General features: G+C 35.7%; 1 protein-coding gene across 1 annotated transcript in view; it reads right to left on the bottom strand.

Annotated features, from left to right (window-relative positions):
- The window catches only part of LOC126815826 (neuronal acetylcholine receptor subunit beta-3), a 79,037-nt gene extending 60,032 nt beyond the window's left edge, over positions 1 to 19,005 (bottom strand). The window contains exon 1 of the mRNA XM_050541799.2: positions 18,750 to 19,005. Coding sequence (XP_050397756.1) covers positions 18,750 to 18,813 — 64 coding nt within the window. The 5' untranslated portion in view covers positions 18,814 to 19,005. The remainder of the gene's footprint in view (positions 1 to 18,749) is intronic.
- Positions 19,006 to 19,964: the final 959 nt, after the last annotated feature.

The raw sequence follows: 19,964 nt of genomic DNA, 5'->3' as shown, positions 1-19,964 counted from the left end.
ATCAAATTTCCAATCATCGATTTGTGATATCATCTTTCTATCATCAGTGGCGTAATAGCTCAGGTCACATACATAGGTCTGTGCCATTGTAAGTTGGTCATTCAGGCAGTCACTACGGACTGAAAGCTACTGGGCTAAGATAAGGGCGGAACTGGCCGCCAAAGTGATGCTTCTAATGGCTTCCTAACAATCAGAATAGAACTTCCAATTTGGGTTGAAATCTGCGAAGTTGTTCCAAAACTGTAACACACGGGAGGGGGGGGGGGCGTGCCGCAAGCCAAAATATTTGGATATCAAGCTGATTCGTGTATTCTGTGTAGTTAGATGTATCTAAATATTTAATGATTATGTCCTCACTTGGTCTTAGTTACTTGTATTTGGGAATGATTCATGTCAGTAATTCCCGCCGATAGTCTTTGATGTATATCGAAAATAAGATAGCTAAGGTTGCCGAAGCTAATTAGCTAGTCACATGCTTAATGCGCATTGATGGGATGGAGTGCGGCAAGAGTTCGTGTCCCGAATCATTCCGTAACAGTCTGTTCCCACTGCCTTTATTGCACCAGTTCCTAAACAATAACTGACCTTGATAACTCACGGTCTTCTGTCGTAAATCGGTTAAGAATGACTCGTGTCAAGCCACAAACCAATAACTAAGCTAATTCTATCACCCAATAAACATAGACAAATTCATCTGAAATCGGCCCTCGGCTTGTACCGTTCATTAATAAGATTTAATTCATGTCGCCCCCAGCTTCGTATTAGCCCATTCGGCTCCAGAATTAAGGCGTAGTCATTTTAAGTGGTATCTTTACGCCTATTGCCTTTGGTTTGCCTCGGTATCAGCAAATAATTACCCTTTCATTCTAACCTCTATTGCAAATACCATAGAAATTGTTTTATGCGTATTTGGTTGGAAGTCAATGAACTGTCAGTGGATGGTGCCATAGATCTGAACTATTTTTAATGGAATAAATGAACCGAAGTGTACTAGAAAATACAATACGGGTGTCGCATAATAATGACTAGTTAATAATCGTTCGGTAAGTAATGTCTACACTGTCAATAGCGCCAATTATTAATTGACTGGACTTGCGTAACTTATTTCAAAAGGCGTGTTCTTAGGACAGGCATCCATGCAATGAAATGGATGCCATATTCGACATGTGATGTTGTGCAGAATAAACATTATTGATTGTGACCACCAAGACACTTCAATGTCAAGTTAGTGATTAGGTACTAGATTGACTAACCCCAATCCTTCATTTAATTGAAATAATTTGTCGAGTCTTAAAACGCTGATCGCATGGAAACTGGTTGTCGTTTGATGACGTTTTGTGATTCGCCAAGTAGACTCCTTTATGACCTTATCAAATAGCACGAAATTATAACCCTCTGTATTGGTCATTCATGATCAGAAATAAATATCTATATGTTGATTATGTTTGTTAAAATTGTAGTCGCAATATTTATACTTTTTATTTTAGATTTTTGTATATCATTTAATCTATCAATCTGAGTGCGTATGTACCATATGTTGTATACTACCATACTTCAAACATTAAGGAACGAGCGTGGGATATTTTCCTGATTGGAACTGAAACAGGATTATTGAAGCTCTAGTATTCTTATTTCAATGCCTTGATCAGAGAAATATTTAATTATGTTTTTAATGTAGGAAAGTCTTGCTTTAGGCTAAAATTCTCAAATTATTAAAAAAGCTGACATTTAAAAACTAATATCAAAACAATGGCAGTATCAAAATTATTTATTTTTTTTTTTTTTTTTGTCACAAGGAACCAACGCGCAATAACTGTCCTCTGTCAGCATCATTAATCGACGCCCCAGGGAAGATGATCCTAGAAAAAATAATTTGTGAAATAAAACCTTTCTATTCCCCGCCCCCTATAAAGCATTTTGAGTTATTTTTTGTGTTCGGGCTCAGTGAGTAAGACGGTGTTCGATCCCTGCGTTGGCCGAGAAAGTTCATATGGATTTTCCCACACGTCTACCTCTTGTCAGTGATGCAGAACCGTGGAATTGACAAAGATCAACGTATAGTCGTTCGGATTGGACGAAAAACCCAGGTCTCACGTACACATTGGCGTACACGTTATGGAGTTTAACGTCCTGATTGTGCTAATGAAGACGGGCATACGCCATATAGTGGGCTCTGAAGGAAATTTTGCCTGGACTTTCAAAGGCTCTTTTGCATGAACCACGCCAATGAGTACACGGTACCTCGCTTTTCACCCCATTCGACCGACCATACGTTGTCCCGTGCCAGTTCCCGACAAGGGTGAGGGGTGGAGGCTCACGCCGGTAAATCTTGCTGAACTTTCTCGGCCAAGACCGGGATCGAATATGAGAGATAATGTCTTACTTAGCCATCGTGCGGCATCCACTTTCTCAGTTAATGTTTTGCACGGGCCTATAGGTTTTGTCTCTTCGGGTTTACCCTTGAACCGATCTTAAGAAGGATTCGAACATTCTAGAAGTGTGTTCAACATTTTGTAATGTTTTTGCATCTATACTAACTAAAAAGTAATGTAAACCCCCCTATATCGCTTTTATGCGGTTATTGTCTTTGCTTCGTTTCCAACAAGCAATGCACATTTTATAATGTTTCTGCTCTGTACTAAATAAAAAGTAATGTAAAAAAAAACCTATATCGCGTTTATGTGGTTATTGTCTTTGCTTCGTTTCCAACAAGCAATGCAAGTAACAGAACAAATAATACCCGAACACTGTGACAGATTTATATGAACGTGAAGACTTGTTGATCAAGGGTTCCAGAATGTGACTTTTCCAATCGTCAGCTCTCTTAATATCCCTTCGATGGACATTTGAGAGTGAATCAATTACATAAAGAAAGGCCATTAGATGCCAATTCCATCATTAATTATTGTTCAAACCCCGGGTTAAGGCAGTGCAACCAACTAGTTTTATTAAAACTGACCATAAGTGGCATTTGTCAATCAAATAGCTAAAGACAATAACAATGTAATTAGATAGTCGACAGTTTATACAAGTATATTTAAATGACCAGTAGACGATATATTGAGTTAACTAGGTACATTATGATTTGTCTCCCCTCGGGCTCCAGGAAAGCTTAACAAAGTTGATCGGGTCAATGTTTGTCAATTAAGGAAATCCAACATAGAACAAAGTGAATTTATTAAGCAGAAATAAGCAATTCCCCCACAGATTGACCATATCGTAAAACTGATAATGAGCAATTAATTTGATTTCGGACTGCACATTGGCAGCGAAAGTCTAGGTTGTGGCTTAAGTGTGAAACTTTAATATCTTTTCGATGTTGTTTGCTTGTTTACACACAATTAAACGTTAAACTATATGTTATAGTAAATATTGTGGTCAATGCATTCTTTGAAAGTTGTATATTAAAGGTCCAAGAAGTGTTTCCACATTTAGACATTCAATTATTGTATCTTCATCTGATTAAGATAATTGGTACAATTTAGCCAAATCCATTCCTTATATAACACAGAACAATGATCATTAGAGCTTTGCTTTACGGCAGAGATGATTTAAAAAATAACAAATATCTAAAGTAATCAACTACACCATTTCTTTGTATATCTTGACATTAGAATAAATACATAAAAACACGTTTTAGTTCTGTGGCAGTTAAGTTATTTCTGCACCTTTGATCTTATTACCAATATTGCAGCAATATATCGCCGTCTGGATGTAATCATGGGTATTAAAGTCTCACCATCTTCTACCACCATGCTGTCACTCTTTGATAAAAACTCATGTCTTCAAAATACTATCTGATGTTTTCCTTCACGTTTTGATACTTGTAGAGCGTGCCAGATGAGTTGTCGAGGATATCAGTAAAACAGCCGATCATATTAAGATAAACAATAGAGGAGTTGTAACCTTTGACCTATCAAACCATCTTGCATTTTTTTCGGGATGTTTTATAACTAGAAGATGATATCTGTAGTTAAACATCAGCCACCAGACGGCTTCATGTTAGCAGCAAAAAACGACCGTCAGTCAATCTACTGTCAAATCGTTTACACATGCCGTCATTCTTCTTGAAAGAAACTCTCTTGTGTAGAATAGTTTATAGATAGAAAATGTGACTATCGTTGCATTTTTATTTCTTATGAAAAGTTCAATAGTAAGTTGATTGTGTAAAGGTTATCTATAATGTCAATTGCCCCTTAATTCAATGACCAAATGGTGTATCTCTTTTTTTCTGTCTTCCAGAAAATCAAACTTTGCTTTAAATAACGTTTTGTTTGTTAAGTAACCTGCCTTGCGGGATTTGCCAGATAAGAGTGGGAGCAATTGTAACATCTGGACCATATAGAATTTTACTTCAAATCCAATTACATCTTCTTCAATTACATTTTTAACATCTATTTTAAACATCAGAATTATGTAACTGGAAGGCAAGAAGGTTGAGCCTTGTTTCGTTATGTAAATATTGAAACTCTAAACCACTTTATTGCAGGTTTCGTGTGCAAATATCAATGCACTTTAAAAATAACCCTTAACCACGCACTGAGATAGAAGAGTTCTCCCATGCACTATACGGGTGTTTTTGGCAATGCCGGGTTCTGACCCCGCCGCGCAGTTGCCGCCTTGTCGGGTTTTTTTTTTCTAAGAAGTATCTAAATACAACAATCGGATTACCTGTAGCGATGTACCAAGGCGCAACATCCCAGGGCCAATACTTACATTGACGTATATATAGCGGCTAAGAATACAAAAACGTTCACTTGTTGAGTAAATGTTGCACTATTGAGAATCATTAAAAACAATGGACCCCAAAGTATGACGCGTCCTCGTAACTGCCATCTTGAATTAAAAAATGGTCACCAAAATAACTAAGTTTTTTCATTTCTCAATTTATACTGTAATTCGGACGGGATATTAAGTGTCCGTCGCCGTGTCAATCTGTTCAATATCAAAGAACTTTATGGAGTTATCAGAGATTCTGCCAAACAACCCCATATAACATTTCAAAGAATTCATTTGTATCAAAAACTATAAAAGTCATCCATAAAATACTTTAGCTTACTGTACCTCGTGAATATATCCGACTGTTAAACTTCACTTATAACAGCCGACATATTGGATTTCAATATGGCCCGGACGCCGGCTTTTATACATTATTTTTTATTTTCAAACCTATGAATGCCAGAAGCAAGATCCGAATGCCCACTGCATCCGGCGAGTATATCCGACTTCACACATTGAAAATGCACTTGCAGCAGCAGCCATTATGATGACATTTTCAAGATGACCGCCATTGTATATGGCTTTTCCGATACTATTTCGAGATTTTGAATTACCAATTTTTGTTGATTTAAATTCTGATTGTCAGCGAAATATAACAGTCGGATATACACATGAGCTGCAGAGAGCGTTTGAACTTTTTTTGTTTGGGGGGGGGGGCATCGGTCCTGGTGTTAGCCAAGAAAGTTTCTGTGAATTTGTCAGATTGGTTTCTTTTTAGTGGTACAGCACTGTTGGATAGGGTGAACACCCGAGGTCCGGTGCGCACGTAAAATATCCCTTGATTGTGATAAAGAGTTAGGTGGAGACGCTGTTGTCCGTGTGAAGTTTCTCTCAAAGTACACTGCAGACGGTTTGCCGTATTACTGTAATTTTAACTAATTGTAGTGTGCATGGTACCCTTGCTGTTACGATCTCGGTCTCAAGTAAATGATCTTATTACTACTATAACGGAATAAGTAATAATTACATATGCAGTTGTTATTCGTTTTTTAACACAACACGCGATAGGCTAATATTTGTTCAGTCTTACGAGAAGTATCTTCAGATCTTCGGCGCCACTCCCTAACTTTACAGACAACTCCAGTAACTGAGCCAAAGTATCAGACAAATGACGACATTCCGTGACATGATTCAGATGTTGAAACGGTTAACATAAAGTAATTGTTTTATTTTTAGTCAAATACCTAGTGTAAGATGAGGTTGATAGATCAAACGGTCCCAGACATTATCGGGCCAATGTACGAAAAGAAACATATCCATTAAAAACGACATGCAACAATGGAAGATTCGATTTTAAATGATCAAATAAACCTATTGTCTATGTTTCCCTTAATATTTGCTCGGGTCAAATATCTGTTGTTCATTTATTTGCTAAATAAATTTAAGTAATGTAGGTTTTAACTTCGTTAATCGTTCGGTTTGCCATAAGTCAGAATAATATAAATCTGTATATTACAAAAGATAGCCACACAGCAGCATATCCGAGGAAAAATTTTGAATGTTGACCAAATTTAATAATGATGCCTTCAAGTAATCTAATCTCGATAGGGTTCACAACGGAAGGTTATGGAGCGCTTCAGTCCAAAATGAAAACAAAAACATTACAATCTGTAGCCTCTATTGTGTTAACGTATTCATGGGGTTTGTCCTCTCAAATTTGCCTTCTACCACATTTGAAAAAAAAAATCCTTTATAAACTGTAGCCTCGCGTTCACAAGGTTTGCGAAAAAGGGGGGAATAACTCGGGGACGGAAAGGTGTGGGACGCTCAATATCAATATGGTTCATCCTCTCATGACCCCAATGCTTCACAGCAAATTTATAAAAATTCACAGGGTTTACGAGCCAGTTGCTTGTTAAATGCAACTATTTCTAGAGATGGTTCCTTCATATACGCTATCCAATATATGTGTATGCACTGAGATCAATTTTAGCTTGGCCATATTTGCTAAGATTGCATTAGAATTTTTTTAAAGTATGTACGGACACAAAATGATTACTACTCGGCAGCCTGTGTGTGAATTTCTTTCTAGCTAGAAAATTAACCTTCGTGACTCAATAAAGAGACTTACAAATGAAAGGAGAGAGAGAAAAATGAGGTTTAACGTCCACTCGACACAAACTAGGTCATTTCGGGACTAATATGGTTTAATTTTATTTCAATAATTCGCTTGTGCGTAGGGGTCTTTAGCAGTGGGAGGAAACCGGGGGACCCAGAGAAAACCCACGAGGTTGGACGGGCGACCCTACTCCTTGTCACGTACAACCGGGGATTCGAAACCACGCCAGTTGACTCAATGACAGGCCTTATGACACAGTGCGCACGTGCTAACCCTTCGGCCATTCACCCCCCCCCCCCCACAAATGTAAGGAGGTAACGTATTCAAAATATTATGATCGTGGGTATCAATGAATGCCTTGTCAGAACAAAACACATGTATTCATTAAAGTTTCTGAATATATTATTTCATCATGGTTTAAATAACATAGTTTCGTTCAAATGTCTACATGCAGGTGCATATACCCCAGTCTTATTTAGAATCTTGGGAGCTGCAGAGAGACCTTGGCACCAATACATCACTATGGAATCGTTGCATGTCGTTACATAGTTGATATTCTAACGTGGTTATTGGTCGGTTCATTTCATGGATGGTCACCTCAATGGTTCCCTAAATTTCTAATTGCCAAATCTTGACAGTGAACCATGGTATAGATAATAACACAATAATGATATATGACCAATAATATGATATGAAATTGTATTGAAGGATGGTTGGTCCTCGGAAGATTCTGCTTAATAATGTATCAATCTACCTAATAATATGTAGAGAATAAATGAAAAGGAGCTTCCATCTCCACACGTTAAACCCCTTGAAAGACAAGGGTTGGGGATCGACCGACGTCTAATGGCCTGCCATTTAATCAAGTGGCGTGGTTTTGATTCGAAGCCATACGTGTGTATTCTTTGGACTCGTAAGGTTTCCCGCCAAAGACCCCAAACGCGCATACATATTATTGAAAAGATTACAATTTTCGTCGTTTGAGGGTTCACAGGGTTCTAAAAACTAAAACAATAGCCATAACTCGACAGACTTTTTCGTTTTACTAATTCAAATAATGCATATAAATTTCATACAGTTCGGATGATAACTTTTGTCGTTCGAACGTTCACAAGATTCAACAAAGTAAAACAAGGGCCATAACTCTAGAAGTAATTGACGGAAATTGCTAACATTCAATAGGCTTCTTCATTTCACTTTCAATTTCATATCAATTTCAAACAGATCGGATGATAACTGTTGTCATTAGAGCTTTCACAAGATTTAACAAAGTGAAACAATGGCCATAACTCTAGATGTAATTAACGGAAATTGCTGAAATTCAATAGGCTTCTTTGTTTTACTAATTTAAATGATGCATATTGATAACTGTTGTCGTTAGAGCGTTCACAAGGGGCAACAAAGTGAAACAAGGACCATAACTCCAGAAGAAAATAACTTCCTGAAATTAAATAGGCTTCTTTATCTCACTAACAACATATATCAATTCCAAAACACTCATATGATAAATGTAGTCTGTAGAGTGTTCACAAGAAATTGTGGACAATGGACGGACCGACCGACCGACAGACGGACGGACGGGGACGACGGCAATATACGACCACATTTCCATGTGGGCGTATAATAAAATTATACCGTATCCTATTCCCGAGTTGGTATGAGTGGGTGCCCCCCCCCCCCACGATCTACCGGGATCTTCTCTGGACAATACGGCCCCCTTCCACTACCAAAAGACCCAAAACGCGCACATTAATTATTGAAATGAAATTACACCGAGTTATTCCCGAAACGACTTGATTTGTCATGATTTGGTGCTACGCCCCCTCCCCCCCCCCCCCTTCATAACATATAGTGTATTCAACTATTGATTTTTACTATTTCCTGATGACACTATTACGTAAAATACAGCAATTTCATAAATGCCCAATCTGGCAGGTCGTCTTTAAATGAGCAGACGGGCTAAATGGTATCTGATAAATTCTACCTGGTTGGTCTGTATACTGCTCATTAGAAGCATTCAGTTAAATTGCGTTCTATCTTTCTTATCGTCTTAATTTTACGAAACCATGTAAACGGCTCTATAAGGGTATTCATTATACAGTTGCCGTTTGTACAAATGGAACTGTGCGAAACGAACAAAAAAATATAATTTTGAATAGATATGAATTGAAATTGCTCAAATGAGGAATTTTATGAAGAAGCATCGCTGAGTCTATTGCATAGCATTGTCAAATTGATGCTATGGCCAGATAAAATCACACAGTATCTACCTTGATACTCAGAACTTGAATGCTCGACATATGCTTGTTAGATATTTTGACAAACAGTTCGAATGCATTATCTTGTAGTATTGAAGTGGCGATAACATAAATTCTTTGATCTCAAGATCGACTCATCGCCACTTTGATATTGTTAAAGTCAATCTCCAAAATTCATTAAAGATTTCGCCACATTCCAGATAATCTCCCGGCAGACAATGAAAACTGGATATTGTCAAAACGGACGGCAACCAAAACTGCCAAAATTGATTTTAAATCGACCGAATCCATTTCGAGAGGTGATGTGCGGTCGATATATATATTTTTTCTCTTAATAATATACATTATTCAAGATCTAAATCTGCATATTGCAGGTCTTTCTTTAGGCCTGAAATGTTATCTAAATTATTAATTGAACATTAATTAACTTATCCAGACCTTAATCAACTCTCGGTGCCATCTATCGTTAGCCTGCGATATTTACTGGATTTGAATATGTTTTGTGATGAATAGTATAACGTAAAAATGGATAATTAAGACTTTGATTGTTATCATACAAACGTCAGTAATGAAGATCCAGACTAGCCTAAAATTCAATGGTTAATATCTTGGTTCAGAGTGAAATTGAAATGGGGTTTAACATCCTACTGTTCTGCTCCGTCTTGGCTAATGAAGACGGTGGTTCACAGTGAAGCAATTTGACAGAAATTTTCAGCATATTTTGTTTTCATAATCCATGTTTTAACTTTTATAGCGAGAACTGTCGGCTCTTTGTCTGATCTTACCTAATGCCGCTTTAATAAAATGTTATCAATTTAAGTACATTTTAGCTTGGATGAAAAAAAAAACTAATGACACCTAGGGAATTTAAGGTTGTGTTGTTCTAGGAATATTACAAAATTATAGCCGACTGATTGATCCATATATTCAGTACAGACAATATATACACATTTTAATTAGACGTAAAGTGTGCCACACAAACACAACTTTTAACTGACGCACTTGTCTAGTTGACCTTTCTGATACTGTCCTGATGTATGCATTTTCTCTGAACGCAATTCAACTTACCTCATATAAAATGTCAAAGGTCAATTAGAAAGATGTTCATTTGATAAATTGAGATCGATGAACATTAGAGTATGGGACAGCACAGATTTTCTATTAAGAAATGATATTTATAATACTACAACAATGAACTGGATTTTATTTGGTAAACAACACGAGTATGAAATGGCGTTTAACGTCCTACTAATCTGCCCCGACTGGGCTAATGAAGACAGGCATACGTTATACAGTGTACTATGATGTAATTTGTTCCCGGTACTTCGGCCCACTCTTATTTCGAATTCCAACCGTCAAGGGATCTTCTGCATGTACGCCAATGTGTGCACGGGATCTCCATTTTTTGTTCCACCCGAACAACTATACGTTGTCCCTTGTCATGCCCTCTTTTATGCACCCCTGACACTTGGGAACCACGCGGGAAAATCCCGATGAACTTTCTATTTTTACTCCGGGATCAAACGTGGGACCCGGGGGTGGGGGTGGGGGTAAGGCCGACTGGTTAGCACGTCCGCGCTGTGTCATAAGGTCTGTCATTGAGTCAACTGGCGTGGTTTCGATTCCCCGGTCCCGGCTGTACGTGACAAGGAGTAGGGTCGCCTGACCAACCAAGTGGGTTTATCCGCCCGATCATCCGGTTTCCTCCCACTGCTAAAGACCCATACCAAGCGAATTTTTGAAATAAAATTGGACCATGTGTTAGTCCCGATGTGGGACCCTACGTTAGCGAGCCTGATACTTTCTATACAACGCCCTGCTTGGAAATTGGGAGTACGAAATTTAATATTAGTTCATATTAGATAGCTCTTATAATTATAAAATTCAAATCTATAGCCTTGTCGTGGTTACGTTTATTTTAATAGAGAAAGTTTTCACAAAACTGTTTACAAAAGGAACTCGAGACAATAGCGCTGCAGATTCGTATTTATAACCATTCGAAAGAATGTCATTCAATTACCAACGTATTAAAATATTTGGAAGTAGTTTTAGATTTTAGGTAGTTTATCGGGTATTTTTAAAATTAGACCCAATCTAAACGCTTGGGTGACATATTGGTGGTTTTATTTTTTAACATAACTCATTGTGTTTTCAGAGGGAGGACGACATCTCAAGAATCTAATCAATTTTAAGATTTCAAATTGAAGTTGAAAGACAAAATAAAAAATAAACGATAATGGCCAAAATAACAAAATAAAAAGCGATAATGGCCAAAATAAATGACATGGTGATATTGCCTCGGGTTCTTTTAAAAAGATATATAACCTCTTTGATTTAGATAAACAAAATAAAAGTCTCGATTTAATTATATTGGAGGTGTTAATTTGATTTTGGTTAGTGGTTATCTCTATATTTAGAAATTTAGTACCAGTGTATACATATATCTCAGTTTGTGTTCAACAGTTCACGGTATATTAGCAAACATAAATTAGTAAACAAAACTACTTTCGCTTAATCTTTCGTATTAAACTCACCCAACATAAAATCGAATTCAATCTTCTATTGTGAATGAAATTAAAAAGCTGTTTTAAAGTAGATGGTGATTCACTAATTTCTATGATATAGTGATGGATAACCATCAATGCTACTGAAAAGACAACCGATTGGCGTTAGAATGAAGACATATAAAAGATTACATTCGTGACATCACTATCGATATAAAGCTGTTAGACCCTCCACCCCACCCCTTTTCTTTCTTCAAAGAATGGTCACATTACAGAAGTTTAGTATTTTTGACGGAGTTATTCCAAACCTGGCGCGAAGATCTTGGGTCATGTAAGGTCGAACCGTATTAATATTCAATGTTCGGTCACCTACAGTTTCAGACTCACACACACTTCCGAACGTTATAGAGACATAAATTTGTTGATGCGAAGCTTTAGAACATGATTAATATAATCCCACTGAGTTTCAAATTTGGTGTGAAACATCGGGATTACAGAGGATGAACCCTGTTGATTTTCAGCATTCTAGGTAGTTATGTTTCGGTGACATATTGTGTCCGTGAATACCATAAGGATGGGGTTTCTTTGGGGATAAATAATCCTTATTATATTATTTTCTGGTCGGAAACAATCCAAATATGCCAACGATTTAGACTGCTCTGAGGATTTTGCTGCTGTGGCAAGTAATTATGGGGGCTGACACATATACAAACCCTCTACTATATCTACTTTCATCAATAATTAATAATATCCAAAGATTATCACAATGATGTTATAAATTATAAAGTAAGCAATGTCCGCTTTGGGATTTTCAGTGTTTAAAACATTATTAGGGAGATTGCTTTTGTTTTGCCAATTTGACCAGTGGATTAAGAGTTTTTTTGTCTCTCTTCAATATTTTGTACAATTCGTTGTGGACACTATAGAAGTCAATGTTATCACCCGATTGAAATTTATACATAGTGTGTTATGTTCAAGAGACGAAGAATCCGATCATTAATGTCAGAGTTTGTCAATGATCGGTTTGAAATTTTGTGGGCGTTATAGCGGCTGATGTTATCATCCAGTTTCGTAAAAAATTACATCACAGCTGTTATTTCAATAATTGTTTTTTACTATTTCCAAAAATTCAAGGGTAATTTACATTGACTACTTTGAAAACACTTATGGATGTTAAAGTTATCTTTATGATCCCTTTCGGGTGAGACTTGGACGGTGGGGGGCGGGGGCAATCGCATTTGAGTTTTTTTATGATATTTACATAATAGTTTGTTTTTTACTTTTCATCAGTTTTAGTATCATGTAAGTGCCCTCACTGCCTACACAATATAACATAACAGTAGGACGTTAAACCTCATTTCATTTCATTTCTACACAATACATAAGCAACACTTCTTCTGGAATGCTTAGCTGGTGTGTTGTATATTTGCTTGGCGCCAGATTGAGCGATCTGGTAGTACTTTAACGAATCATACCTACCTTATTTTATAATGATTGATCGAAGTAGCTTAAATCATTATCTTATTTTGTTATATTATAGAAAGAGATAAAACGTCCTCATTAATACAGGATGTTGATTGGATATTAAATTATCTAAAACCTAATATTACATATAAATAACAGAAAATGGTAACATCTTAATTTACGCCGTGGATAGTCATGGATAGAAATATAAACTAAATTATTAACCCTATTTAATTTGAAAAAAAAACAAGCACTGAATTAGATTTGTTTTGACTTCCAACCAATAATAACCCACCGTGTCACTGGAAAATGAAAAACGAGAAAATCTTACATAAGCTAAACAAGTCGGTGCAATGACGTAGGGTTTGACATTTGGAAATTCGCTCGCTTTCCTTGCCAATGGATATATTAACAAATGATTGCAAATATAATCGTTATTGCAGTCACATATAATGGAGGCGAAAGGTGCTCAAAGGTGGTTGGTCGTGTATTACTGTAAAACAACAGTAGACAATAAATACAGTCAACCAACAATAAAAGAAATGGGATTTGACATCCACTCGACACAAACCTGATCATTTCGATACTTAACTTATGAGGACTCGGGGGGGGGGGGGGTGCACTAGGTTAGGTAGGCGATCCAAGAAGAAGAAGCCGGGCATATGTCATGCAGTGTGCTATAAATATATGGCAATTTTGTTAGAACAGCAGCTATTTTACTGTTGGTTTTGGTATTTTATGAGGGGTGGGGTGGGAGCTTTTTATAAACATCGTTATATATAGCTATGTACAATCTCCTTTAATATAGCATAGAACAGACAGTCCCTCTCCAGCAAAACTGACACCGGACCGCTCGACATACGACTGTGGGTTACAGAGTTGACCTCTGAGCTGCCCTGGCTTAACAAGAGAAATATCCATGAAGTGGAACATTTTTCTTGATCGTATCACATGTCCGGTTCATTTGAAAACGACTGAAATTGACCTGATGTGTAAATTATGTAATTTCCTGCTAAAATGATTATCAGACGTAATCTATAGACGCGATATCCAAGTCTTAGATTACTGTGGGAAGCGTTCATTTTTATCTCCACAATCTTTTACCCAAGAAACCACCTTGCCATAGAAGCAAGAGGGGCATCATAAATGAAATCGTAGATTCATTATAAACCAATGAATCACCAGATCACAGAGTGAACTTTGTGATCTGGTTATTAATGTACGCTTTATTTCGAAATGAGATCACCGAAATCCGCGTTATAATCTAGCTAATATACTGCAGTATAATTTCATCCCTGTGTACCTTAAGGTTAATTGCTACTGAAGACGAAATATAGTTTAAAACTCCTTTTAGTGGGTTTTTTAAAAATAGATACAGCGTGATGTATGTCTTAGAGCGGTCCTAAACCTAATATTTACGCCGAAACCCTTTATTTAATAAGAAATTTGTTCGAAGACACCATTTAAGTATTTTCTAGAAGTGATAGTGTAAATAGACCAAAACCAGTTATAATTCACCTAGCTTCTGGCAACGGAACTTTTAAGGGAAGATAAGTGTCAATTAAGAAAACAAATCGATTTCGGTAGATTTTAAGTATACAGGCTTCAATCCTTTAGATACAAACCTCAATGATGTTATTTCCTTACAGTAATGTGTGACAAACCGGCCTTAATCCGGCAATTTATTGAAGTCATGTAAGGACGATATCGCTACGGTCTGAATCTAAAGGACTGTGAAGATTAAAAAGTTTAGTGTAGAACATAAAACAAACGAAACATAATACTCGTCAATATAAATCATGTTGTCAGCTGGACTTGTAATTAATTTTTGGTTTAAATAATCCCTTTACAATCTATTTCAGAGATTTCACCCTAGTCCTGGGGAACTTTGATCTCGTTTGACTTATTTACCAAAAACCTGTAACATGTTTAAAAAGTGATGTTACTTAGAATTACGCTGTGACCAATCAATGTCTAGAAATCCCGAGGCTAAATCATGTCTACTGTATATCGTCATGTGAATTTCAACAAGTTTCTGTTAAGAAAAAGTGAAAAGTGCTAGACATGAATTGAGTTTCGAGCACCGCGACGATATCCTACTTCAGTGTCTAGAAAAATCACAAGATTATATATCTGTTCCTCTGTGTGTTCGCGTTATGGGTAGTAAATTGCTAACAACAAACATATGGGGAATTAATTGAGTATGCTTACATATAATAACTTCTCGATAATTGTGATTCTTGACAATGTATTAAATGTAAAACGAATTCATAATCAACACAAAGTATTATGACATCGAAGTCCACTTACGAGAAATTGGGTAGTTGTAGTTTTGCCAGATAGATAAATTTTATGAAACAAGAAAAAGCTATAAAATTACTTAAAGAATTCAATTTGTACATCAGACGTGGTTGTCGCTACTAATTGAGGAATTATAATAATTTAAAGTTAGTTTGCCCGTTAACGAAACGTAAGCTCCTCGCCAACACGTATGTTTAAAGGGACAATAACACTCTTGCTGGCTTGACAGCACCAGAAAATAAAAAATTGCCTTATTCTAAGTACTAGATGTGTTAGTGTTCTACCTGTTGTGTAAATTATCCATTAAATCCTATTTTACTTGTCCAGAGGGTTCAAAAATATTTTTAAATCCAAGTCACATTTGAAAAGCTTTACGCCAGGCTTTTCAAATCATTTAGTTGAATTTTTCCAATTTTTTAAATTAGGTGTGTTAAGATGAAATTTATATCATCAATTAATTGGAATATTGTATAAAATAGTACAATTTATTGACCAGAATAAAGATTGGGACATATTATTCAGTTACAACAAGAGTGGTATTGAGCCTTTAACATTATATTCAATCGGTTTAGATAAACCACGGAACTTATCCATGCTGCAGCTGTATCCAACAGACAGAAATTATCTATATTTGTTATACGATTAAACATTCAAATGTAGGTTCTGGAGCGTTTTTCGTTGACAATTATAGGCCGGTTATGGAATGGAGAGTCATCTTATGTTGTCTGTATTGTCTTACTGCAGTCTGGCAAAGTATGGTTAAGACTTCTTTTGGTGTTAAGGAAATATAATTTGTCGTATTTTTTGTACTTCTATATTTTAGGAGACACAATACCGACTCCATCATCTGTTTTGAGAAAGGGGAATTTTACCCTGTTCTTAAATTTCAATTGTAGATCTGCTCGTAATTACTTTTCCTGACAAGTTATTCTAAATCCTTTATCTCCGAAAATGATATTCGTTGCGATTCCATAACATTCGCTCCTAGAAGTGAGGCACCCCGCCTTTTGATTTGTGAAAAAGGAAAAATATCCAGATTGAATATCTGCAGTATTGTTGATTGTATCATGTTAATAGCGGTTTCTACCTATGACGTCACATACTTTGGTAGGTTAAAAGTCGCAAAAAGAACTTGTATTTGTAGCATCAAATTTTAATTGCCGTCGATTACGTAGATGTGCCCAGTTTTCATGCAATAAAACTCTGGCCAAATGCTTTTCTACACGAAATTTTTTATAAAAATAATATCTGTAAAGTCAACCACCCCCCGGATGCCGAACCTCGCGGCATTCAACGTCTATAATTGTAATAAGTTTATCATACATTATGCAAGAGCTAAATCTGCCTATTGCAGGTCTTTCTTTAGGCCTGAAATGTTATCTAAATTATTAATTAGACAAATTAATTAAAATTAATTTATCCAGACCATAATCAACTTTCGATGTCATCGCTAGCCTGCGATATTTATTGGATTAGGATCATATTTGCTGCTCAACTTTCATTCATGATTTAATCATGAAATGGATAATCGAGACTATGTTTTTTTATCGTACCGACTTTAGTAATGATGATCGAGGCTAGGCCGAAAATCCAATCGCTTAATTCTTGGTTCAGAGTGGATCAACTGGCTTGAAATTTGCAGTAAATACCCTTTACATTATCACGTTTTTAACTATTATAGTGAGAACTGACAGTTTTTTCTCTAATCTCCCATAATGTATCTTTAAATATATAGTTATTTTTAAAAACCGACAGAATACCAAGTGTTCTGAAAAACAATAATAGTAATGTATTCTCCTACACGCTCCCCGATTCAATGACACGTGACATGGTTATATCAAGTTGATTTGTAGTTGGCATTCAAGGTTTACCGTTAAAATTTATAATTATATAATACGATATGTCTGACAATACGACAAAGACATAATACCAGATTAACTGATACTAGAAAATTCATTGAATGTATTTAACATTTGCGAATTCCGTGATATTCGCATAACCATAAATCCCATGAATTGCCTACAAACCTTCGTAGCTCATTTTAACTGTGTCAGTTTCTAATATTTGCTTCGTATTAGGAAAGTACTATTTTCAACGACTCTGGGTCAAGGTGGGGAGACCTTCCATTTATTTGACATATCGAGTATCGAGCATGGTTAACTATAAGAAAAGGTCATATTCCCATGGGGTTTCGTGGCCAAACATCCAAAACCAGTTTAGTTTCTGGTGAAATGAATATTATTCATTACAACTTGACTAAAACTGTTATACATTTGTGTACCGGATACTGAACAGGTTTCTCGATGCAAGGGTTCAAACTTGCGTCGACGGTTATGTGTAACCAGGAATTTTCACACAATTAAATAGGTATTATATAAGAGATGAGTCTGCATTTGCATCTAACATCAAATGTTATATTATTATTTAGACATTTATTTACAACTATTATAGCAAAAGGGGCCAGCTCTTTGTCTAAATCCTATATATTATAATGTTTGAAGTATTTTCGTTATATTTTCGTATAGATATATCTCTAGTATTAAAACCAATTATATATTGGTTTTAATTACAATGGATTGATCTATGGTATCATAATATGTTAATGTTAAAGAATTGGGGGAGGGGGTAAACAAATGATGCCAGCTATTTTAAATCTGTATATGACGTCATTTGTACACCCGCGGGAATAATAATTTATTATCGGTATCTGAATCAAGAAGTACAAGTCACGTCGTTTTCTTTATACACCTTGTTTTGTATTTAGAGAAAGACAAAATAAACCACACAAAAAAACTAATTATATGTAGTCACTTACACATAGACGACAAATATACATACATGCCCTTTAATATAAAATACAAAGCAAACTTAAGCGGAAACTGTTGTAACTAAAAGTTAAGACTTTGGTGAATATAACATTTAACATGAAGTTTTAAATCTTTTGAATCCTAATTCATGAAACGGACATATTAGTGGATTGCCTGATAAAAAATAAAAGTGATCCAAGTATGAAACTTCGTGTCCGTCAGATGTAACAGACAGTGATGTAACAGACATGAGTAATAAGATAATTGGCCATGTCGCAATACAAGGCTATATGTTAACATTATAGCTATAATAGAAATACAACCGAGTACTTATCAGCAGATTTCGGCTTACAGATTTACTCAAAAATACATATAATTCCAGCTTTAGTATACCCCCGTTACTCTCTCGCGTAATATAGTGGCATCATACTTTTTCTTAAAAATATAAACTCGTTCTATAATAGTATTAAGGATTCTCCATTCGGATGCGTTGATTGAATTAAAATTTATTCGAGTCTATAATTTTGAACTGCACCAATAATTATATGTCATGTACAATTGCATAATGATGACTCACCTGTCCTGAAGAATCTAGTGATGATAATGAATCCCAACAATAAATACTGGTTGTTATAAACCATTTCTAACTTTCCACCATGCTTAATTACTGGTAATTAATATTCCTATAGGCCGTCGATGATTTAAATCCTTTGTAGAATCTCACAAATTCACTTTAAACTTACATCCATGTTCAAATTCCTTCGTTCTGTGAGTATTAAACATATCTACTAAATATCGAATATACGCGCGTGAACTCTTTTTTGCAGCCCACACTAAATTAATATTTCTGTTTGGTGACGTAATATATTCCCTTACTCGATGGCACTATATTCTCCAAAATACCGAAAATTGAATCGATATCTTTTCTTGTTTTTTTTTTGGTTTTTAAATATGTTTTAAACTTTAATAGATATTTATAGATATTTAAACTCCTTTATATATTTAATAACTTTGAATCTTTTCTTATTAAACTTTTTAATCTAAAGTTTTTCTATTTTAAGTACATAAATTAGAAAGAAAATCTGAACTTAAGACCTTCGTTGATTGAATTATGTAACACAAAAGGCACTGTTGATGTGTCAAAAATTCTCGAAGCGCAAAAATGATATTCTGTCTAGTGTGTGTCACTTTCATCAAATCGTAGCGTCTGCCGAGAGCCGGATATCGTTTGGCAACATTGAACGTATCGCGCGCTATCGGCAAAGAAATGTGAGTATCACGTGATGAATCTATTTGGTATTATAGGAAGCCAAATGCTATTCTTTACTGTTATAGTAAGATTCAGGTTTCTCATAGAGACAAACTAACGGATTAATTCATAGACTGCTTACAATTTAATAAAGTGGTTATTCTAGACTGGTGGATGATGCATTTGGAAAAACCTAAAAGAAAGAAATATATAAATTAAATATATATATATATATATTAAAGAAGGATGTCGGTAGTTTCAAGATCATTAAACTATAAGCGAATTTAGTTCGAATAAAATACCCAAATTTACTAATAAAATGGCAAATGTAAGCATATATACAGTATATCAATCCGAGTCTTAGCATTAACAAAATTTATCCATGTTTTGACTCGGTGAAGAATGATTTTCTTGTCATGCAAAAGATAGTAAGTTTCCAATATAAAACTATAGGTTCGGGGGATTTCGAACCACTATTGGAGCTAAACACCCTTTAAAAGCTTTTCTTGTGTGCAATTTCCAAATGACCAGTTAGTTCTCTAA

Source organism: Patella vulgata, chromosome 3 (assembly GCF_932274485.2).
Source record: "Patella vulgata chromosome 3, xgPatVulg1.2, whole genome shotgun sequence".
In the NCBI taxonomy this organism is placed as follows: domain Eukaryota; kingdom Metazoa; phylum Mollusca; class Gastropoda; family Patellidae; genus Patella; species Patella vulgata.
Note: the sequence above shows the minus strand (reverse complement) of the source record. Positions and strands in the feature narration are given on the sequence as shown.